At 47.4% G+C, this 23,943-nt stretch overlaps 1 protein-coding gene across 2 annotated transcripts in view; it reads right to left on the reverse strand.

Annotated features, from left to right (window-relative positions):
* NOC2L (NOC2 like nucleolar associated transcriptional repressor) overlaps window positions 1-23,943 on the reverse strand; it is a 105,652-nt gene that overhangs the window by 15,868 nt on the left and 65,841 nt on the right. For both annotated transcript variants that reach the window (XM_073656952.1, XM_073656953.1), the window contains exons 14-17: window positions 22,284-22,397; window positions 21,781-21,882; window positions 15,140-15,283; window positions 11,983-12,096 (exon numbers count right to left, since the gene is read on the reverse strand). In XM_073656952.1, coding sequence (XP_073513053.1) covers window positions 11,983-12,096; window positions 15,140-15,283; window positions 21,781-21,882; window positions 22,284-22,397 — 474 coding nt within the window. The remainder of the gene's footprint in view (window positions 1-11,982; window positions 12,097-15,139; window positions 15,284-21,780; window positions 21,883-22,283; window positions 22,398-23,943) is intronic.

Consider the following 23,943-nt stretch of genomic DNA (forward strand, 5'->3'; position numbering starts at 1 on the left):
CCTGGGCTTCATGGCAGCTGGCGCTGACATGAACCCCACCACTATTACCCCCTGCCACCGCACCAGGGCAGCGTGGAAGAGCGAGGCTAAGTGCCAGAATTGGCGCATCCTATGGATGCGCCATTTCTGGGGCGGCTGACGGCTGGTGTTTCTAGCCTGGGAGGGGGCCAATATTCATGGCACCCTTCCTGAGCTATTAATATCAGCCCCCAGCTGTCTGCCTAGCCTTTGCTAGCTATTAAAATAGAGGGGACCCCACGTCATTTTTTTTTGGGGGGTCCCCCATTTTAATAGCTAGTAAAGGCTAGGTATTCAGCTGGGGGCTGATATTAGTAGCCTGGGAAGCTCCGTGGGTTTTACCCCCTTCCCAGGCTTCAAACATCTGCCCCAGCCGTCTGCTTAACCTCCGCTAGAGACTAAAATTATGGGGGATCCCACGCCATTTTTTTTTTAAATAAATCCTTTATTTTAACACTAAATGACATTTGAGGACTTAATAAAGATGCAGTCCCTAAATTATTATTTATTTTTTAATAAATTTTTCCCAAAACTTTTGACGTGGGCTTCGCCATATTTTTGTATGCCAGCCAGGTACAGCATCCAGCTTCTATGAACGCGCCATTTTCCGGGGCGGCCGCGGACTGCAATTTTCAGCGGGGGGGGGGGGGAGGGCAAAAAGCTTGGGCCTCCCTGCGCTGCAGATTCCATCCCCCAGCTGCCTAGTTGTACCTGGCTGGACACAAAAATAGGGAGAAGCTCCACGTTTTTTTTTTTTTAATTATTTCATGAAATTCATGGAATAATTAAGAAAAAAAGGGCTTCCCTATATTGTTGTGTCCGGCTAGGTACAAATAGGCAGCTGGTGGTTGGGGGCAGCCCGTTCCTGCCTGCTGTACCTGGCTGGACACAAATATAGTGTGAAGCCCCACGTCAATTTTTTTTTAATTATTTCAGGAAATTCATGAAATAATTAAAAAAAAATTATGTGGGGCTTCGCCCTATAATTGTGTCCAGCCAGGTACAGCAGGCAGGAACGGGCTGCCCCCAACCACCAGCTGCCTATTTGTACCTAGCCGGACACAACAATATAGGGAAGCCCTTTTTTTCTTAATTATTCCATGAATTTCATGAAATAATTAAAAAAAAAAATGTGTGGCGCTTCGCCCTATTTTTGTGTCCAGCCAGGTACAACTAGGCAGCTGGGGGCTGGAATCTGCAGCGCAGGGAGACCCAAGCTTTCTGGGTCCCACCCGCTGCAAATTGCAGTCCGCAGCCGCCCCGGAAAATGGCGCGTTCATAGAAGCGCCATCTTCTGGCGCTGTACCCAACTCATCCAGGGCCCTGGTGCGGTGGCTCACTGGGTAATAAAGGGGTTAAGGCCAGCTTGGCATTATCAGCTGGCCCTAAGCCCGAAATTCATGGGGTCACGCCAATATTAGACATGACCGCCATGAATTTCTAGTAAAGTATTTAAAAAAAACACAAACACCCAGAAAAAAGTCCTTTAATTGAAATAAAGACACAATTCTTTATTGTTCTAAATTAAACCATACTTACCGCCACACCCATTCCAGCTGAAGCCAACGATCTCCTGCAATAAAAGTAAAATAATAAAGCAACCTCATCCTTACCTTTCCATGGTTCCCAGGACAGCTTCAGCTCTGCTACATCGAGATGACAGGCTGGACCGCAGCAGAACGCTGCCATCCAGCCTGTCATCCCGCGGACACTGAGAAGCGCAGGCATGCTTGCGCTCCTCAGTGTCTTTCTGTGACGTCATCCAGATGAGCCGAGGTCATGTCCAATGAACTCAGCTCACCTCATGCACGTCACTGACAGCGTGGGAAAATTCTCCTGCACTCAGCGCTTCAGCGTGAGAATTCTCCCACGCTGTCAGTGACGTGCATGAGGTGCGCCGAGTTCATGGGACATGACCTCACCTCATGCACGTCACTGACAGCGTGGGAAAATTCTCACGCTGAAGCGCTGAGTGCAGGAGAATTCTCCCACGCTGTCAGTGACGTACATGAGGTGAGCCGAGTTCATTGTCGGCTCATCTGGATGCCGTCACAGCCAGACACTGAGGAGTGGAAGTATGCCTGCGCTTCTCAGTGTCTGCGGGATGACAGGCTGGATGGCAGCGTTCTGCTGCGGTCCAGCCTGTCATCTCGATGTAGCAGAGCTGGAGCCGTCGTGGGAGCCATGGAAAGGTAAGGATGAGGTTGCTTTATTATTTTTCTTTTATTGCAGGAGATCGTTGGCTTCAGCTGGAATGGGCGTGATGGTAAGTATGGTTTAATTTAGAACAATAAAGAATTGTGTGTTTATTTCAATTAAAGGACTTTTTTCTGGGTGTTTGTGTTTTTTTTAAATACTTTACTAGAAATTCATGGTGGTCATGTCTAATATTGGCGTGACCCCATGAATTTCGGGCTTAGGGCCAGCTGATAATGCCAAGCTGGCCTTAACCCCTTTATTACCCAGTGAGCCACCGCATCAGGGCCCTGGATGAGTTGGGTACAGCGCCAGAAGATGGCGCTTCTATGAACGCGCCATTTTCCGGGGCGGCTGCGGACTGCAATTTGCAGCGGGTGGGGCCCAGAAAGCTTGGGCCTCCCTGCGCTGCAGATTCCAGCCCCCAGCTGCCTAGTTGTACCTGGCTGGACACAAAAATAGGGCGAAGCTCCACGTTTTTTTTTTTTTAAATTCATGAAATTCATGGAATAATTCAGAAAAAAAGGGCTTCCCTATATTGTTGTGTCCGGCTAGGTACAAATAGGCTGCTGGTGGTTGGGGGCAGCCCGTTCCTGCCTGCTGTACCTGACTGGACACAAATATAGGGCGAAGCCCCACATCAATTTTTTTAAATTATTTCATGAATTTCCTGAAATGATTTAAAAAAAATTGACGTGGGGCTTCGCACTATATTTGTGTCCAGCCAGGTACAGCAGGCAGGAACGGGCTGCCCCCAACCACCAGCTGCCTATTTGTACCTGGTTGGACACAACAATATAGGGAAGCCCTTTTTTTCTTAATTATTTCATGAATTTCATGAAATAATTAAAAAAAAAAAATACGTGAAGCTTCTCCCTATTTTTGTGTCCAGCCAGGTACAACTAGGCAGCTGGGGGATGGAATCTGCAGCGCAGGGAGGCCCAAGCTTTCTGCCCCCCCCCCTCCCCCCGCTGAAAATTGCAGTGCGCAGCCACCCCGGAAAATGGCGCGTTCATAGAAGCTGGATGCTGTACCTGGCTGGCATACAAAAATATGGCGAAGCCCACGTCAAAAGTTTTGGGAAAAATTAATTAAAAAATAAATAATAATTTAGGGACTGCATCTTTATTAACTCCTCAAATGTCATTTAGTGTTAAAATAAAGGACTTATTTTAAAAAAAATTGACGTGGGGCTTCGCCCTATATTTGTGTCCAGCCAGGTACAGCAGGCAGGAACAGGCTGCCCCCAACCACCAGCTGCCTATTTGTACCTGGCCGGACACAACAATATAGGGAAGCCCTTTTTTTCTTAATTATTCCATGAATTTCATGAAATAATTTTAAAAAAAAATGCGTGGGGCTTCGCCCTATTTTTGTGCCCAGCCAGATACAACTAGGCAGCTGGGGGCTGGAATCCGCAGCGCAGGGAGACCCAAGCTTTCTGGGCCACCCCCGCTGCAAATTGCAGTCCGCAGCCGCCCCAGAAAATGGCGCGTTCATAGAAGCGCCATCTTCTGGCGCTGTACCCAACTCATCCAGGGCCCTGGTGCGGTGGCTCACTGGGTAATAAAGGGGTTAAGGCCAGCTTGGCATTATCAGCTGGCCCTAAGCCCAAAATTCATGGGGTCACGCCAATATTAGACATGACCACCATGAATTTCTAGTAAAGTATTTAAAAAAACACAACACCCAGAAAAAAGTCCTTTAATTGAAATAAACACACAATTCTTTATTGTTCTAAATTAAACCATACTTACCATCACGCCCATTCCAGCTGAAGCCAACGATCTCCTGCAATAAAAGTAAAATAATAAAGCAACCTCATCCTTACCTTTCCATGGTTCCCATGACAGCTTCAGCTCTGCTACATCGAGATGACAGGCTGGACCGCAGCAGAACGCTGCCATCCATCCTGTCATCCCGCAGACACTGAGAAGCGCAGGCATACTTCCACTCCTCAGTGTCTGGCTGTGACGGCATCCAGATGAGCCGAGGTCATGTCCAATGAACTCCGCTCACTTCATGTACGTCACTGACAGCGTGGGAAAATTCTCCTGCACTCAGCACTTCAGCGTGAGAATTTTCCCACGCTGTCAGTGACGTGCATGAGGTGAGCTGAGTTCATTGGACATGACCTCACCTCATGTATGTCACTGACAGCGTGGGAGAATTCTCACGCTGAAGCGCTGAGTGCAGGAGAATTTTCCCACGCTGTCAGTGACGTGCATGAGGTGAGCTGAGTTCATTGGACATGAACTCGGCTCATCTGGATGACGTCACAGAGAGACACTGAGGAGCGCAAGCATGCCTGCTCTTCTCAGTGTCTGCGGGATGACAGGCTGGATGGCAGCGTTCTGCTGCGGTCCATCCTGTCATCTCGATGTAGCAGAGCTGGAGCTGTCCTGGGAACCATCGAAAGGTAAGGATGAGGTTGCTTTATTATTTTACTTTTATTGCAGGAGATCGTTGGCTTCAGCTGGAATGGGCGTGATGGTAAGTATGGTTTAATTTAGAACAATAAAGAATTGTGTCTTTATTTCAATTAAAGGACTTTACTCTGGGTGTTTGTGTTTTCTTTTAACTTTGACTATGGGGTTAGTAATGGGGGTGTCTTATAGACGCCTCTCCATTACTAACCTGGGCTTGATGTCAGCTGGCATTATAAGCTGACATCAACCCCAACCCTATTACCCCCTGCCACCGCACCAGGGCAGCGTGGAAGAGCGAGGCTAAGTGCCAGAATTGGCGCATCCTATGGATGCGCCATTTCTGGGGCGGCTGACGGCTGGTGTTTCTAGCCTGGGAGGGGGCCAATATTCATGGCACCCTTCCTGGGCTATTAATATCAGCCCCCAGCTGTCTGCCTAGCCTGTGCTAGCTATTAAATTAGGGGGGACCCCACGTCATTTTTTTGGGGGGGTCCCCCATTTTAATAGCTAGTAAAGGCTAGGTATTCAGCTGGGGGCTGATATTAGTAGCCTGGGAAGCTCCGTGGGTATTACCCCCTTCCCAGGCTTCAAACATTTGCCCCAGCTGTCTGCTTAACCTCCGCTAGAGCCTAAAATTAAGGGGAACCCCACGCCAATTTTTTTTTAAATAAATCCTTTATTTTAACACTAAATGACAAGTACAGTAATCAACACTGTCACTGTACTTCATATATATGTGACTGACATGTTTCTATCTATCTAATCTATGTGTGATTCTCTATTCCTTCTATTCTAAATTGTCGGGTACAGATGCTGAATTGCCGGCCGGCTTTCTTAAAGAGACGGTGCATGAAAACACTATTATTTTTTTAAATAAATCCTTTACACTAAATGACAAGTTCTGTAAGCAACACTGTCACTGTACTTCTTATATATGTGACTGACATGTTTCTATCTATCTAATCTATGTGTGAAGCTCTATTCTGTCTGTTATAAATTGTCGGGTACAGATGCTGAATTGCCGGCCGGCTTTTTTAAAGAGACGGTGCACGAAAACACTAATATTTTTTTTAATAAATCCTTTACACTAAATGACAAGTACAGTAAGCAACACTGTTACTGTACTTCATATATATGTGACTGACATGTTTCTATCTATCTAATCTATGTGTGATGCTCTATTCTTTCTGTTGTAAATTGTCGGGTACCGGTGAATGCCGCTGATGAATTGCCGGCTTTTCATGTCATTCTACATTATTCTTAGTTGTTTTACTTCATGTAGAATTAACCTACAAGGAAAGAAAGGGTTTATTTTCATTCCGATATTTGTGTCCCATTGACTTGCATTGGTTTCCGGTATCGGAATCGGCGATATCCGATACTTTTTGGGTATCGGCCCGATCCAATCCGATACGATATTTCCTGATATCGGAAGGTATCGCTCAACACTAGTTGTAACCCTCTTGATTATGTTGCGCACCGTTGATAAAGGGACATCAAGTTCTCTGGAGATGGACTTGTAACATTGAGATTGTTGATATGGTTCAACAATTTTGGTTCTCAAGTCCTCAGACAGTTCTCTTCTCCTCTTTCTGTTCTCCATGCTTAGTGTGGCACACACAATGCAAAGATTGAGTCAACTTCTCCCCTTTTTATCTGGTTTCATGTGTGATTTTCATATTGCCCACACATGTTACTTGCCACAGGTGAGTTTGAACGAGCATCACATGCTTGAAACAAAGTTGTTTACCCACAATTTTGGAAAGGTGCCAACAATTTTGTCCGGGCCCATTTTTGGGGTTGTGTGTCAAATTTTGTCTAATTTACCTTTATATGTTTTTTTTGTGTTGTTCCAATACACAAAAAGGAAGTAAACATGTGTATAATAAATTGCAATAATTTTCTAGGAGAAACACCGTATTTTTCAGACTATAAGACGCACCAAACATAGGACGCACCTAGATTTTAGAGGAGGAAAATGGAAAAAAATTGAAGCAAAAAATGTGGTCATGATGCACCGTTGTGTAGGAGGGGGGGGGGGGTCAGCTGCTGACACTGTTATAGGGGTATATGGCATGCATGGCACCCCCATCCTGGTACGCATGGCACCCCCATCCCTATTCTGGTATGAGTGGCACCTCCATTCTGGTATGCATGGCACCCCATCTCCATCATGCTGCACACACAAAAAAAATAAAGGATTCTACTCACCTCCCCTCTGCTCCAGCGCTGCGTCCTGTTCTGCTGCCAGCAGCTGACCTCACTGTGTGAGAAGCGCATGATGTCACTGCCATGCGCACTCACGCTGAGGTCAGCTGCCGGTAGAGTGATCATTCCATCCTGCCACTGTTCTTTAATGCATAGACAAAAATGAATGACTATACGCACCTTCCCTCTGTAGTGCGTCCTCTTCTGAACCCGGCAGCTCACATCAGCGTGCAAGCGACGGGAGCGCATGGCGTCACTGCCATACCCCCAGTCACATGCACACCAACGTCAGCTGCTGGCCTCTGACTGATCGGCAGGGTGCATTACAGTGCATGGACCTCGGCAGCTCTCTGCACCGCAATACAGTTCAGCTGAATGTGTATCCGCGGACTCACATCCAGTTGAAGTTTGCGACTGTGTCGGCGGGCCCCTCACCTGCACGGGTGCGGTTGGGACCTCGATTGTTACACCCTGTTTATAGTGTTCGTGTCCCATGTGATAAGGTAACGACTCATGTGGGAGGGAGATGTGAATGGCTCTTAGACGTTTGTTTCTCTTGCATGTTTCCGCTCATCGATAGTTTGCAGCTCCCACTCAATCAGCACAGCGTGTACAAATAGCATGTGCGGGAACGCTGACGCAGAGAGGGGTTAGGACGGAGCAGGTGATAAAGACATTCGTGTTTGGATGCCTGCGGAAAGAGTGAGCCGCACTATATACCCCCCTCCTTTGTGACAAAATGGGATTTGGCTTGAAGACAGGACAAAGATAGATAAATCAAGGGTGGGAAAAAATCCTGGTGGTCGAGGTAGGAGAACTTTGGTGACAAAAGCACAATAAAAAAAATTAAAAAAGACCTCTCTATGGGCTATAATTCCGCTTTTCCGAACGAGACAGCCCAAACTCTCCTGCAGAAAGGGATCATCTGCTTGATTATACAGCAAATATTTATTAACTGCTTAAATAATTCCATACTGCAAAGTTTGGCTGTCAGGGATTGATGGGAGTAGTACTTTTGCAACAGCTGGAAAGCAAGAGGCTGGAATTATTGGTTTATAGATCCCTGATGGAAACTCAAGACAACCATAGGGAAGGTGAAGATGCTACAGACGTGCTGCCGCACACTTAAATTATTGTGCCGAGACCCCCATTGATCATTAAAGAGACTGTCAGCACAGAATGACTGTTCAAACCAAGCACAAGCGGTTAGAGCACCCTTTAGGTGGCGGAGCAGTTCAGTGCACCTTCTCACCTACTAGTTTTCCCTCCATCTCTGCTTTTCTACGGCTCTATAAAACAAGAGCTGTCAATCAAAACAGAGGGACATGGTGATAGAGAGAGAAAACAAATGGGAAGGTGCACTGAACTGCTCTGCCATGCCAAGGGTGTACCGAGCACCTGTGCTTAGTTTGGACAGTCATTGTGTGCTGACGGATTCTACTCCTTCATTCTAGAGATCGGATCCCATTGATCAAAACTTCTGCCAGAATTGAGTGAAATAATTTGCAGGACCATCCGTAGACCGTCTGACCAAGGTCTTCTTATAGAACGATTGGTACCCTTTAAAAACTCCTGCTGCCATGAAGAGAAAGGCTTCTGGAAAAATCAATATATTATGGATTTTTTGCAATTTCCTAATATTTCATATAAAGAATCTCCTGAACAGAGATTATAACAGCAATAAAGTCTTGTGCAAAATTTCAGAAAACCTTCTGAGATTGCGACACCATGTCTATCTAAACTGCTCCTCAGCAACGTAGTCTCATCAGACGTGCATGCTGGTGGTCGCAGTCCCGCGTAGGTTTCCATCCTCATGTATCGAGCACATGGCAATATTTACCTGCTGCGTGCTCAGTTTCCTCGCATCCCTTTCTGCTGCCATCTTGTGAGAGAGAGCACTGCCCCCTGCTGGCGATGCCGAGCACACCAACGACGCACAGCCGGGATTTATACTCCCTTAATCCCTTGAGCCGTCGGCTCCTGCGATGGATTAGCATTATGTAAATAAGCGCTGAAATCCCGTGACGGAGTCGTGCAGGAGACGCGACCGAGCTCTTAACTCCTCCGAGAAAGACACTTGCTGATCAATGACCAACCTGAACAGAGTCCAGGAAGGGAAATATAACCGATGCATTTCCAGAACTCATACATTTTTTTTTTTTTTCCAAAGATCTCGGTCCGTATTTTGCGCCTTTTTTTACATTACAACCTTTCCACTTAAATTCAATCTGTACCCATCCTAAACGAGGGCACTGGACAACATATCAATATCAGAATTCCAAACGCTCATCCTCTATGTACATATGTTGCCAAAGCTGAACAGAGAGCCAACGCCTTAGTGCTCATGCAGACATCCGTACAAAATCGGTAAGAGCACGAACTGGTCGTGTCTCTCCCAACTTGAAAGTTACAACCTCAAGTTGCAGTCTGTGCAAATTGGTCGAAGCACAGACTGGTTGTATCTCTACAGACCTGAAAGCTTCATATACGTCTGTGAGACTGGTCCAGCACAGACTGGTTGTGTCTCTCCCGACCTGAAAGTCACAGCCTCATAGACCTATATGAAGCAATGACTCTCCGGTCGGGAGAGCCATAACCAGTCTGTGCAAATTGGCCCGAGCACGGACTAGTCGTGTCTCTCCCGACCTGAAAGTTACAACCTCATAGACATATATGAAGCCATGACTCTCAGGTTGGGAGAGCCGTAATAAGTCTATGCAAATCGGTCCAGCATGGACTGGTCGTGTCTCTCCCGACCTGAAAGTTACAACCTCATAGACATATATGAAGCCATGACTCTCAGGTTGGGAGAGCCGTAATAAGTCTATGCAAATCGGTCCAGCATGGACTGGTCGTGTCTCTCCCGACTAGAAAGTTACAACCTCATAGACATATATGAAGCCATGACTCTCAGGTTGGGAGCCGTAACAAGTCTATGCAAACCGGTCCAGCATGGACTGGTCGTGTCTCTCCCGACTAGAAAGTTACAACCTCATAGACATATATGAAGCCATGACTCTCAGGTTGGGAGAGCCGTAACAAGTCTATGCAAATCGGTCCAGCATGGACTGGTCGTGTCTCTCCCGACTAGAAAGTTACAACCTCAGACATATATGAAGCCATGACTCTCAGGTTGGGAGAGCCGTAACAAGTCTATGCAAATCGGTCCAGCATGGACTAGTCGTGTCTCTCCCGACTAGAAAGTTACAACCTCATAGACATATATGAAGCCATGACTCTCAGGTTGGGAGAGCCGTAACAAGTCTATGCAAATCGGTCCAGCATGGACTGGTCGTGTCTCTCCCGACTAGAAAGTTACAACCTCAGACATATATGAAGCCATGACTCTCAGGTTGGGAGAGCCGTAACAAGTCTATGCAAATCGGTCCAGCATGGACTAGTCGTGTCTCTCCCGACTAGAAAGTTACAACCTCAGACATATATGAAGCCATGACTCTCAGGTTGGGAGAGCCGTAACAAGTCTATGCAAATCGGTCCAGCATGGACTGGTCGTGTCTCTCCCGACTAGAAAGTTACAACCTCAGACATATATGAAGCCATGACTCTCAGGTTGGGAGAGCCGTAACAAGTCTATGCAAATCGGTCCAGCATGGACTGGTCGTGTCTCTCCAGACTAGAAAGTTACAACCTCAGACATATATGAAGCCATGACTCTCAGGTTGGGAGAGCCGTAACAAGTCTATGCAAATCGGTCCAGCATGGACTAGTCGTGTCTCTCCAGACTAGAAAGTTACAACCTCAGACATATATGAAGCCATGACTCTCAGGTTGGGAGAGCCGTAACAAGTCTATGCAAATCGGTCCAGCATGGACTGGTCGTGTCTCTCCCGACTAGAAAGTTACAACCTCAGACATATATGAAGCCATGACTCTCAGGTTGGGAGAGCCGTAACAAGTCTATGCAAATCGGTCCAGCATGGACTGGTCGTGTCTCTCCCGACTAGAAAGTTACAACCTCAGACATATATGAAGCCATGACTCTCAGGTTGGGAGAGCCGTAACAAGTCTATGCAAATCGGTCCAGCATGGACTGGTCGTGTCTCTCCCGACTAGAAAGTTACAACCTCAGACATATATGAAGCCATGACTCTCAGGTTGGGAGAGCCGTAACAAGTCTATGCAAATCGGTCCAGCATGGACTGGTCGTGTCTCTCCCGACTAGAAAGTTACAACCTCAGACATATATGAAGCCATGACTCTCAGGTTGGGAGAGCCGTAACAAGTCTATGCAAATCGGTCCAGCATGGACTGGTCGTGTCTCTCCCGACTAGAAAGTTACAACCTCAGACATATATGAAGCCATGACTCTCAGGTTGGGAGAGCCGTAACAAGTCTATGCAAATCGGTCCAGCATGGACTGGTCGTGTCTCTCCCGACTAGAAAGTTACAACCTCAGACATATATGAAGCCATGACTCTCAGGTTGGGAGAGCCGTAACAAGTCTATGCAAATCGGTCCAGCATGGACTGGTCGTGTCTCTCCCGACTAGAAAGTTACAACCTCAGACATATATGAAGCCATGACTCTCAGGTTGGGAGAGCCGTAACAAGTCTATGCAAATCGGTCCAGCATGGACTGGTCGTGTCTCTCCCGACTAGAAAGTTACAACCTCAGACATATATGAAGCCATGACTCTCAGGTTGGGAGAGCCGTAACAAGTCTATGCAAATCGGTCCAGCATGGACTGGTCGTGTCTCTCCCGACTAGAAAGTTACAACCTCAGACATATATGAAGCCATGACTCTCAGGTTGGGAGAGCCGTAACAAGTCTATGCAAATCGGTCCAGCATGGACTGGTCGTGTCTCTCCCGACCTGAAAGCTTCATATATGCCTGAGACAGTGACACTTGGCTCGGGAGAGACACGGCCAGTCTGTGCTCGGACCGATTTTGCACGGACGTCTGCATAATCCCAGCTTATCAGCGAGTTGCCAGTAGTATTTATCTTAGGGACTGAAGTGATTTACTACCACCTATGCTAATGCCAAACTCTGAAAAACATTCCGGCATCCAATCAGTGAAATAATAATATATTCTGCGCTTGTGACAAAGTACAAGTGAGTGGTGACCCCTACTCAGAAGGCTATACGACCTTCTCTATGGAGACTTACCCTCTCTTTGCCGCTGATCTCTAGTTGGATTTCCTTCTCCCGAAGTTTCTTCCAGCTGGTGTAATACTTGGTCAGTGGGGTTCCCTCTGCCTTGATCTGTTTTTCCCATTTTAGCTAGAAAAAAAATTAAAAAGTTTTAATTAAAATCGGTAAAGGTCAGTCCTCCAGCGATGAGACGGCTCTCGGCTTAAAAAGGGCAGATCTCGTGAATATGATGGTCAGATGTGTATGGATGCCATGGGGGCTCACCAAATAAGAGCCAGTGTGCAGAACTGCATTATATAAGCCCCTGGTCTGGGTAGCGAACGAAGGTCTTTAAAATGGTTAAAAATTACATGAATATTTCAGACAATTTTTGTTTCACTTAAATGCATGTTTTAGGGAAAACTCATTTTTGCTATTGGGTATAATTAAAAATGTTGCACTGTTTGCCTTCTATAGCTTTTGGTGTTGCACCATTGCTGGCTGCAGAATGAGTTATCTTAGATTCCATCAGTGAGCTTGTTCATGCAGTCTGACAGGAGGAGAGTTTGTAACTCTTTATCTATCAGTTTTCTTAACTCCTGTCAGCTGATTTATGACCAGACCACATCAAAGCTGAATGTGCGGGGAAACAAAAGAAGAGCCTGTAAAAGCAAAATGGTGCAAAATTTTTTATGAAACCCGATAGCAAAAATGACATTTGGCCCCTAAATACATGCATTTAAGAAAAAGAATGTCCTCCCATTAGCAGCATTTCCACATTGGGCACAGGCGAAGATGACGTCTGCAGCCGACAGGGATCGTGCTCGGGTCCTAGAATGGGACCGTCTGACACGCGCTTATTACTGGACGACCTTTACACAGGTACTGAGTATATATCCACAATCTGTCCGCAGAATACATATCCATATACAATAGTGCACAATAATCAGGTGTGGCACGAGGACGCTGGCTGCAACACATGAACGCCTCTCTGGCTTCCTTGCAGTTTTCTCCAGTAATGAAGCCCTAGGAGAGCGTCCAGGCCCCAGTACGAGTCCTCAATGTTACCCACAGGTGCACTCTTGATGTCATCTGGCAACTGGAAGCCCCAGGATTTCCGCCAAGACGAGACTGCACATGCGTCAGCACCGCAGGAGGTGTACGACACGAGGGAATGAGTCATGGGGGAACGGGATAGGACTGACTGTAATGGGAGATGAACGGAGACATCATATGTGCAAACAAGCCTGGTCCTGCAGCAGATAGCGATCACCCCGTATCTCCGTGTAAGGCTATGTGCCCACGTTGCATTTATGAAGCAGAAAATTTCTGCTGCATAAATGCAAGTCCTCTCCCGGAAAAACGCATGCGGAATTCCGCACGCGTTTATCGCGCTTTTTTCGCGCGTTTATCACGCGTTTTCCACATGCGGAATTGCCTTACGTTTTTTATGCATTGGACAAAGGCAATTCTGCATGCGGAAACGCAAAATTAAATGACATGCTGCGGATTTTTGAACGCGGCATAAACGCTGCGGAAAAATCCGCAGCATGTGCATAGAAGTTGCGGAAACCCATTGGGGATCATGGGGTGCGGGTTACCAAGCATTTTACAAGCGTTTCCGCTGCGGAAATTCCGCATCAAAAACGCTTGTAAAACGCTACGTGGGCACACAGCCTAATTGTGCAGGTGTCTGGGAAAATGGAGTGATCATCCCTAAATTATCTGTAAATGGGGCAGATGTCAGTCGCCACCTCTGCTTCGGTAGGAGTGGAGCATTGGTGCGGCCGTCACACGACCAGGACAGAGTTTTATGCACTTGAAGAAAGGAGTCAAAATTTCTAATAAAAGGGTAATGGGGTCCATATGAATCCATTTGTTTTATCAGTGTGAGACCCCCACCCCTGTTCTCTGCAAGATCTCGGACAACAGGCGCTGAATGCAGCAGCAGTGGTGGTGGTACATGCGCATCTCCGCTCCATCTTACATCTATGGGGCCAATTTTTCTATCCTTTGTGCCATAGACGCAAGCCCACATACACTATCGGCTGCTGGCTGAACGATCTCGGAAGTCTCTTCCAAACACAGGAGCAGTGTCTGTACCAAGAGCTGTGTTCTCTACGAGATAGACAAAAGAGCGATCGCGAGCGACAAAAGAGCGATCGCGAGCAATCTAAAGCGAGTTTTTTTTTTCTCTTACAGGTTTGGGTCTCCATTATTTTCAATGGGGTTCGGGTTCTGGTGGAAGTGCAGGAACTGTTCTGGTACCGAACTTCCACCGGTCCACCCATCCTTACTTGTGTTCCCTAGTACAAGTTTCCCATTCTGGCAATCAGAGGGGGGTCTCCAATGATGAAATATTTTTAAAGGACAGCAAGCGGGGATCTTGATCACAAAGACTGATGCAAGAAGTGTATTGGAAATTGACAAAACTTCATTGTCCGATTAACAAAAAAAAAAAAAAAAACCCCTTTATTTTCTGAAGCCGTAATAGACGGCATCACAGTCCGGCAGCAGTCTCCGGCTCGGCCGGACCCCGAGCACATTTTGTCTGGATGCATAATGCCTCGGCAGCTTCATTTAGATTAATTAATCAAATCTTGACGCGGAGGACAAAGCCGGTAACATCTATTATGTACGGCTAGACCCGCTCTGAGCGAATACGTCTTCTTACTTAGTGGCACCACCTGCAATTCCCCAGCACTACTTCATCCTGCTGCAGAGACCACAACACGTGGGTGTCTCTGATCTGACACTTTCCCGCTGCCGCTGTCCCTGCGAGGTGGTGCCAGAGTGTCTACGGACGGCTTCTGGCACTCCCAGCCCCCTGATTTATATTACCAGCAGTCTGCCATTAAAATATTTATGAAGGCATTACATCCGTGCGTGCTGTTCTAGGGTTGCAGAGGAGATCAGGCTCCGTCAGCCGGCAAACAACACAATGCTAATTATCAAGATTTATCTGCTCCCTTTGGAGACAGAGGTGCCTGCAATGTACTGCAGTGTAATACATGGGAGGTCTTACCGGCAACGTGAGGGTCCATGGCTGTGGGGGGGGGGGATGCAGAGAGGACAGAAGGTCATGGCGGATATAGGGTCACCCCACTAAGTGCACACTGCGGTAACAGCAAACGCCTTATTGTCATGTCCCATGTCATTCATAGGATAAAATAAGTCCCAGAACGCTACGTACCACGGCGTCCCTGTCGGACACGCCAAAGGCGCACTTCTGCCTCTTGCTAGTGATGTAGGACGAATTCTCCTGGATCTTCTCCAGAAGTTGGCGCATCTGTTTGCAGTAATTGGACACTTTGCATTCCTTCAGGAAAGATTTCAGCTACGGGGGCAAAAAGAAGAAAATCAGTAATAAAAAATAAAAAACAAAAATGCCACAAGACGACACAAACATCAATAATTACACATACGCCGGCATTTCAAAACAATATGCCAAATTAGAGAGTACAGACATGCATGCAACCGGCATGCACAGGGCATGTGAAACGCGATGAAGCGCGAAGTCTTGTGGCCGCAATACTAATGGACGGCCACTAGGTTACTTTCTTCTGCCTGTTGCAAAGTGTAATCAGTCTCAAAACAGATTGCAGGAAGTGGGGGAGGGTCTTTACCTCGCTGCACACAGTGGGGATCGAGGGTCGTTGACACTCTGCTCCGGCTCTCCTGTCTGCCAAACTGCATCCAGACATAGAGGCAGGCTTTCCATTTGGAAAAGGACTAGAATACTAGCGCCATCTATTGGAAGAAGTGATCCTAAAAGTCAATATTGACCCTTTATATGAGCCTTGCCATATGACTTTTAGGATAAAAGCCAAACAAAAATCTTAATTTGCAGACCTGTTCTGGGGTGTTGCCCCTCATCAGTGCAAAGTATGAGGAGATCTGATTTGGTTAGATAAGAGGCTCTGGACTGGGGTCTAAGGGGTAACGTTTCTCCTTGTGGAGAGTGACAAGCCAAGCCTGGTATGTCAGAGAGAGGAGACTTATAAGCCATGCATGCTCCTCGGGGAAATTAAATAAGTAAATTCTCTCTTTCAGAGCGATAGAGGACTAGAACTCTACTGGAAGCAGCGATCCTAAAAGTTAATATTGACCCTTTAATGAGCTTGGCAATATGACTTAGGATAAAAGCCAAATCAGAATCTCAATTTGCAGAGGTGTTTTTGGGTGTTGCCCCCTCATCAGTGCAAAGTATGAGATCTGATTTGGCTAGGTTTGGCTTTTAGCCTAAGTCATATTGCAAGGCTCCTTAAAGAGTCAATATTGACTTTCACGATCGCTGCTTCCAATAGGTGGCGCTAGAGTTCTAGTCTTCTTTATCTCTGAGAAATCAAATATGCAAATTGTCAGAGGAGCATGCATGGCTTTTAAGTCTCCTCACTCTGAAATGCGAGGCCCCGCTTGTCATTGTCCACGATAAGAAACGTTACCCCTTAGATCCCATTTGGAAGAGGCAAACTATTTGAACACGCTATAATAATAAATAATAACATCACAGCTGGGGTGATGAATGCAGGGAATTGACAAAAGGAAGTTCCAGTACCTATAATGCTAGCAAAATGTGGATGAAGATGGGAAAAAAAAAACTGAATGGCAAATTATGGAGCACAAGAATGAAGACAGTTCCAGGACATAATAGACTGGTATGTGCACCAAAAGCACAGGGGAAGACGGGGGGGCTCTGCTTTTCTATAGGTTTTGTATGATAAGGACAGATGTGCTTTAAGCTTTTGATAGAGAATAGTGCAGGCCTATGGAGCAGATAAATGTGCTGTATTACATGGGCAATGATATAGTAGTCTCTATCTTTGGATCTTTTTTCAGCACTTGTGTCACAATCGAGGGCAGGAGTCGGCAATCTGCAGCACTACCACTCCCAGCATGCACCATGACCTGTACAACTCCTCTGTTCGTACAGAAGATTATTAACCCCAGTCTGTTGCACACTGACGTTTGGGATTAGTACAACCAAAGTCAAATATATTCACTCGCCTGCATGTCATAAAATAATAAAAAAATAAATGTCCTCTCCGTATGACGAACGGGGCTGAACTGCTCTGCATCAGAGGACACATTGAGTCACAGTTTGCCCCTTTTCCGGTCCCCTTAATTAAATTACCATGACGTGAAAATTATTTTGCAAAAAAAGTGGGAAAAAAAAAAAAAAAAGCCTTTTTTGGATAATTTAGCTAATCCCTAAACTTTGGCGAAGCCCCCAATCTCCGTACACACCCCGAGGCCGCTACGCCTCAAAGCACAGAGCGGCTGTTTGCACATCTGCAGCCGTGCTAAGAGAAGCCCCTCTGGCAGGAGACTGCGGGCTCTGTTCCCAGTTCCCCTCTCGGAGTTTCTCCGCGCACACATCTGGGATCGGGCAGGGGATAAGGGAGGGTAACTGCTAACAGAGCCCTGAGCCGCAGACAGCCTGGGGGTCTCCTACGTGTCAACGTGTGGTCTAATGGATGACGCATGAGAAAAAAGGAGGTGGGGGGAACCAGGGGCAGGTTTCCAAATTTCCGTGCTAACGTCAGCTGCAGTCTAATCTGTGTGTGTGACCCGCGGCACCCTACATCTGGCTTCTCCTTGGACAGTGTCATGTGTCTATCCTGCTTTTCCGTGTACTGCGCCCTTGATCGCTTCGAGGGTTAAGAAACGGAAAAACAAAGCACAAATTTGCTCTTTTCCAGAAACCTTGCTCCAGCTGCCCTTTAATCGTTGTTGATCTACGGGACGGAAGTGATGAGAGGCCATCTTTTCGGGCTTGTTCTGCAAACTTTGCCATAATTAATATGGGATGGCTGACCCGCGCTTACTAAAACATCCTGAAGCCCGACACAGCTGCAAGCCGAAAATAGATTCGCTGCCTCCCCGGCACGAAAACAGATCTCTGACAAGCATCCAAAACTGCTGCCTGTAACCCTAGCATTGCTGGACAGACGAGAAATTCTGGGGTTGCAAAAAAAAAAAAAAAAAAAAGGTTCTAAATGCATGCCAGGAAAGAGTTAATAAAAAGAGACTAATAGCTGCACGCCGCTCCGGAGCTGGGATTTGCAGTCTGCCAAAACAACTCTGCCGCCTCGCTCTTTTTCTCCCAACACGGGGGGGAAAGTGCATGTCACCGAGACAGAAAGAGCGCATCACCCGAGAGCCGCGCCAGCCGGCGATTATCTGGATAGAAGCTGTCAGGCTGCCAATGATGCTCGCACACACACTGTTCTCACCAAGGCTATGCTGCTATGCTTCAACTCACACCCACACAAGTCACCTATGGACGCGCACCTCTCCGGCTCCGCTCCTCCGCGGAAGGTGTAATTACAAAGGAGTGCACGGAAAAAAAAAAAAGTTCAAGAGGTAACAATGAGGCAAACAGAACGGATTAAAGTCAAAAACTATATAGTCCATCAGGGTCGGACCCGGGTGCCAAGGGCACACCAGTAACCAACCCCACTTATCAGCTCCATGCAAATGTGACATTATCCTCAATCACAAATTTATATAACAATGAACTGGGTAGATTGTTAAATGAATAAGACGCTGCCTTTGCCTGTATATAATGACAAGTACTGCTCATATAAGAGGATGTTGGCCCACCAGAGAATTCCCCTGTTCTCCCGTGGGCGAGTCCAAGCCTGCAGTCCATGCACATAGCACCTATGGTTGGCGTTTGTAGATCCATTCTGTGCCGTTGGCACACTGGGTGTGTCGGTGTGTGAATCTGGGCACATTGCATCAGATATGAGAGTCAATATCAGGCTACATTCACATGGACACCAGACTTTCCAAGCACTATAGTCCGGTCCCTAAATGGCAAGAGGCCTTTGCAGAAAATATCCTGCATGCACAAAAAGGATCATGAGCGGTCACAGACTAAACAATACGTTAGTTTTGGGTCGGTTTCACACTTCCAAAATTCATGGCGGAAGAATGGACTGCAATTTCAGGATGGGCTGCAGGTCACCTGACCTCATAGAACCTGTTGGCACAAAATGACTGTTCACACCAAGCATAGGCGCTCGATGCACCCTGGCGTGGCTGAGCACTTCAGTGTACCTTCCCTTCTATCTAAACCCTTCTCTGACTCCTCTAAAGCCAAAGCTGTCAATCAAGGAAGACGAGGGAGGAGATAGCAATAAAACAAGTAGCTGGGAAGGTGCACCAAACTGCTCCGCTGCCAAGGGTGCACCAAACTGCTCCGCCGCCAAGGGTGCACCTGTGCTTGGTGTGAACATTCATTTTGGGCTGACTGACTCCCTTTCTGGTCTTCACTGCAGTTGCAAAATAAGGTCTTGTTTTATACTAAAGACGACTAGACTGCAGAGCAGGAGGCTGCCCCAATAACTGGAGAGGTCAGAGCTGCAGACCGCCCCTCTAATGCCACAATGTCTCTGCAGATTATGCTCGCCACTGAAAAAGACAGTAGGTGGTCGTTAAGAGACTAAAGTCTATAAAAGTCTGGGTGACTTTGGAATAGCACGATCCTTTGCTGCATGTCACAGTTAAAGTGGCTGTATAGCCCCAGTCTTATACTCCAGAGCAGCAATCACAATTCTGCAGTCTTCAGAGCTGTAATTTTCCGGCAGACTGAAAGACATCACCGAGGTTGCTCTGGTGCAATGTATCCTGAGATGGGTCGTCTTTACACCATGTACTTTGTGATATCCAGATTACAGGGAAAATTAATCCTTCCACGCCATAATAGGAGCTAATACGTTAGCATTGCATCTGCTGGCCGAAATGTGAATTCAGCTCTGAAGTACTAGATAGACTGCAACTTAGGAAATGCAATGTGTTCTCAGGTACTCAATGTGTATAGATTTACAAGGTTTGGCCCCTTATAAAAAGGTAGCAGCAAAGACCCCCAGTGTTAAACAACAGCTGGGATCTCAATACGTCAGTCCACATGTGGCAAAAGGAATCAATTTCCTCTGCGTATGGTCCGGTGTTTAGACTGGAATAACGATATCTTTTGTTAAAATAAATCCATGCAATGTGCGTAACGTTCCGTAAATGAGGCAGATTTCTGTCCTGACTACTGCGCAATACTGACGAAATTACAAAGCTTGGATCGGGAGCAGAAAGTAATTAGAGTAAATTCAGCTCTAGTGATTTATGGTCAGGAAAAAAAGAGAAAAAAGAAAATATACGACAGCTTAACCGGCAATGAGAAGTGTGCACGACACACCTGTAAGTGAGGACAACGCACGCGCACACACACACACACACACACCGCCGGCTGATCCGGCAAAGGAGATCAGCGAGACGAGGCCAAGATGATTAACTGAGAAACGCAATGTGCATCTGGGATATATTACAGCCTCCACATGGACCATTAATCTGTCTCCTGATAGGCTGCAAATAATTTAATGTTTTCAGCAATGCCGGAGCTCGTGCCTATCTATCTTCACTGTAAATGTAGCCCCAGTGAACTCTGAAGTAGCTACAGAACGGCAGAAACAATGTCCTGATTTTATAGATAACGGAGCGACTTCTGTGGCTTTCTACGTTCATACTAGTCAGAAATACATCATCCTTTCCATGACGATACACGATTTTTACAAGACTAATACTACCATTGCAAACTCAGGGCAAATGGCGGCGGCACCCCCAGAGGCGGCCAGCAGCAAAGGAGGCGAGGGCGGAGCCCCCGGAGGCGGCCAGCAGCAAAGGAGGCGAGGGCGGAGCCCCCGGAGGCGGCCAGCAGCAAAGGAGGCGAGGGCGGAGCCCCCGGAGGCGGCCAGCAGCAAAGGAGGCGAGGGCGGAGCCCCCGGAGGCGGCCAGCAGCAAAGGAGGCGAGGGCGGAGCCCCCGGAGGCGGCCAGCAGCAAAGGAGGCGAGGGCGGAGCCCCCGGAGGCGGCCAGCAGCAAGGAAGCGAGGCAGCGTCCTCCCCGGAGGCGGCCAGCAGCAAGGAAGCGAGGCAGCGTCCTCCCCGGAGGCCAGCAGCAAGGAAGCGAGGCAGCGTCCTCCCCGGAGGCCAGCAGCAAGGAAGCGAGGCAGCGTCCTCCCCGGAGGCCAGCAGCAAGGAAGGGAGGAGGCATCCCCTGCCGTGGCAAGCAGCAAGGAAGGGAGGAGGCATCCCCCCCTGAGGCCAGCAGCAAGGAAGGGAGGCGGTGTCCCCCCCTGAGGCCAGCAGCAAGGAAGGGAGGCGGCGTCCCCCCTGAGGCCAGCAGCAAGGAAGGGAGGCGGCGTCCCCCCCTGAGGCCAGCAGCAAGGAAAGGAGGTGGCATCCCTAGAAAAAAACAAGGAAGAGGGGTGACGACAGCAAGGAAGTGGGGGCGGCGCCCCGGATTATGAAACCAAAGAAAAGGGACGAAACCCCCGGAGGACAGCAAGGAAGCGAGGCAGCGCCCCCAAGGGAAGCAGAGACACAGAAAAGATGTGCCAAGCAAATGCATCGCCGGAAACCCTAAAAATGGATCCTGTGATCTTGTATGCCATTTGCAAGCAGACAGATCTACACAAAGTACATAAGAAAACACGCCGTGCGATTATCCAGGTCATTTCCCTGACCTTCCATATGCCCTATAAAAGGAATAATACGTCATGAAGGCGGTGACTTGCTCTTGATCCCCGTCCATGTATTACACAGATGAATACTACATTTCCTGTGATCTTTCATCAAATGGATCTATTTGCCGGGGGTCTTGTGAGGAAGATCCACGGCGATCAGCTGATCGACATAGCCGATGTAATTTAAAAGGAGCTGTCTGATGAGGAAACCACTTGGACATGGAGCGATGTATTAAATACAAAGCGATTATGATCTAATAGAAGAGAAATATAATATAGATCATATAATCTGTGTGCGAGGATCCATCTTACCTGTATAACGCAGGGAAGCACCAGTTCAGGGAACCCGATGCTGTATTCCTGGGTGTGCACATATTCTAACGTCAGGTCGTAGATCTGCTCGATGAGGCCGTCCTATAGGTAACAGAACAGAGCTGGTGAAGAATGTGGTCACATTCACAGCTATGAAGCATTATTTTCTCCATTTATAAACACTTTTCCTTTGTTTGCAGCTTGTTGCCTAGGAGACCGACCACTGCTGCTGCCCAGCTTGCAAGCACCGCTCTTGGTCTGCTGTTTAGCAGCGGTGGTCGTTCATTAATATCTTGAGAACAGCTAAAAATTGTAATAAACACCAAATTGTCGTTGGATCGTGCTGATAACTACGAGCTCTCATGTATGAAGATGGAAATAAGACTTTAACAAACTTTATTTTATCAACATAAGAAAAAAAAAACTGCCTCCAGTTCTGGGTTTTGCATCCTAGAGGAACCGCTGACAAACGCCGTACACGAGGATATAACCCGATCATTTACCCTGAACACTTTCTCCAGGAGGTTCACGTTGGACAGCTTCAGGATCACAGCGAAGTTGATGGGTTTTACACTAATCCTTCCTGGCCGTTTATTAAAATCCACTTGCTGGAAAATCTGCAGTAAAAGGAAAAAAAAAAGGAAAATTAAAAGTACTTTTTTTGCTCAACTTAAAAAAATAAATAAATAAAATCACAAAGGCGCCAATGCAGCTGTGGGCGGCCGCATCAAGGTTTGTACATCTGGGCCGTCTTCCAGGACGGTTAACTTGCCAGAGGATTAGTATTTTCTAATTAATATGCAATTAACTAATGTGTCATTATGTAATTCCTCAGCTCTGACTTGTCAATGGAACGGCCTCAATAAGACGCGCAGGCATTACATGTACTGGTGTTTGCATCAACAATTCTGCTAAGGGGATTTAAACTTTCGCAAATGACCCAAATGTAAGGATTTGGGGGGGTTCTGATGACGACCCGTCCATGCGTCAGCAACCTGCGACACACAAGCTAATGGGAAACTACAACTTCCAGCATGTCCTTATAGCTGGAGCGCCGCAGGTTGCTGCCCCTGTACTAAAGCAACTCCTGTTTAAAGTTCCTACTAAAAGCAAGGCACAGTAACCTGCAGCACTATAGGTGTGGGGAAGCCACAACTGCCAGGATGACCTGATAGTTGGATCGCCGCAGGTAGCTGCCCCCGTACTACAGCAGCTCCTGTCTATGTCCTACTAAAGCAAAGCACAGCAACCTGCAGCACTATAGGTGTGGGGAAACTAGAACTCCCAGCATGCTCCGATAGTTGGAGCGCTGCAGGTTGCTGCCCCTGTACTAGAGCAACTCCTGTCTAAACGTCCTACTAAAAGCAAGGCACAGTAACCTGCAGCACTATAGGTGTGGGGAAGTCACAATTGCCAGCATGCCATGATACCTGGAGTGCCACAGGTTGCTGCCCCTGTACTAGAGCAACTTCTACCTATATCTACTACTAAAAGCAAGGCACAGCAACCTGCAGCACTATAGGTGTGGGGAAGCCACAACTGCCAGCATGCCATGATACCTGGAGCGCCGCAGGTTGCTGCCCCTGTACTAGAGCAACTTCTACCTATATCTACTACTAAAAGAAAGGCACAGCAACCTGCAGCACTATAGGTGTGGGGAAACCACAACTCTCAGTATGCATTAACAGTCTACATACACTCCAGCGGGGAGAAAACGACAACTCTCAGTATGATGTGACGGCTGGAGGGCTGCAGGCAGATGACCCTAGTGCTAGATATGTCCGACTACAGCAGGAGTCATTAATCTGAGACACAACGCCTGTTAGGCAACTACAACCCTCAGCATGCCCCAAGTGCCACAGGCTGCCAATCTCACTATTAGAGCATTCCCTGACAATATGTCCTACTACAGCAAACCTACGGCACTCCAGTTACTAGGAATCTACAACTCCCAGCATGTTCTGAGCTGGAGTGCCGTAGGTTCCAGAAGCCTGTGCCGGATCAAATGGACACCATAGAGGGAGTTTCCCAGCTCGGGACCCCCTGATCTATACGCCAGAGAGGAGAGCCAGCATTTGGTGGTAATGACCACTGCAGGGAGAATGTATAACCAGACAGGGCACCCACCCAGGAATAACACTTGAACGCCAGGGGTGGGAAACG

This window comes from Phyllobates terribilis, unplaced genomic scaffold (assembly GCF_046119375.1).
Source record: "Phyllobates terribilis strain yellow unplaced genomic scaffold, ASM4611937v1 Scaffold_12__6_contigs__length_324123572, whole genome shotgun sequence".
Taxonomy (NCBI): Eukaryota; Metazoa; Chordata; class Amphibia; order Anura; family Dendrobatidae; genus Phyllobates; species Phyllobates terribilis.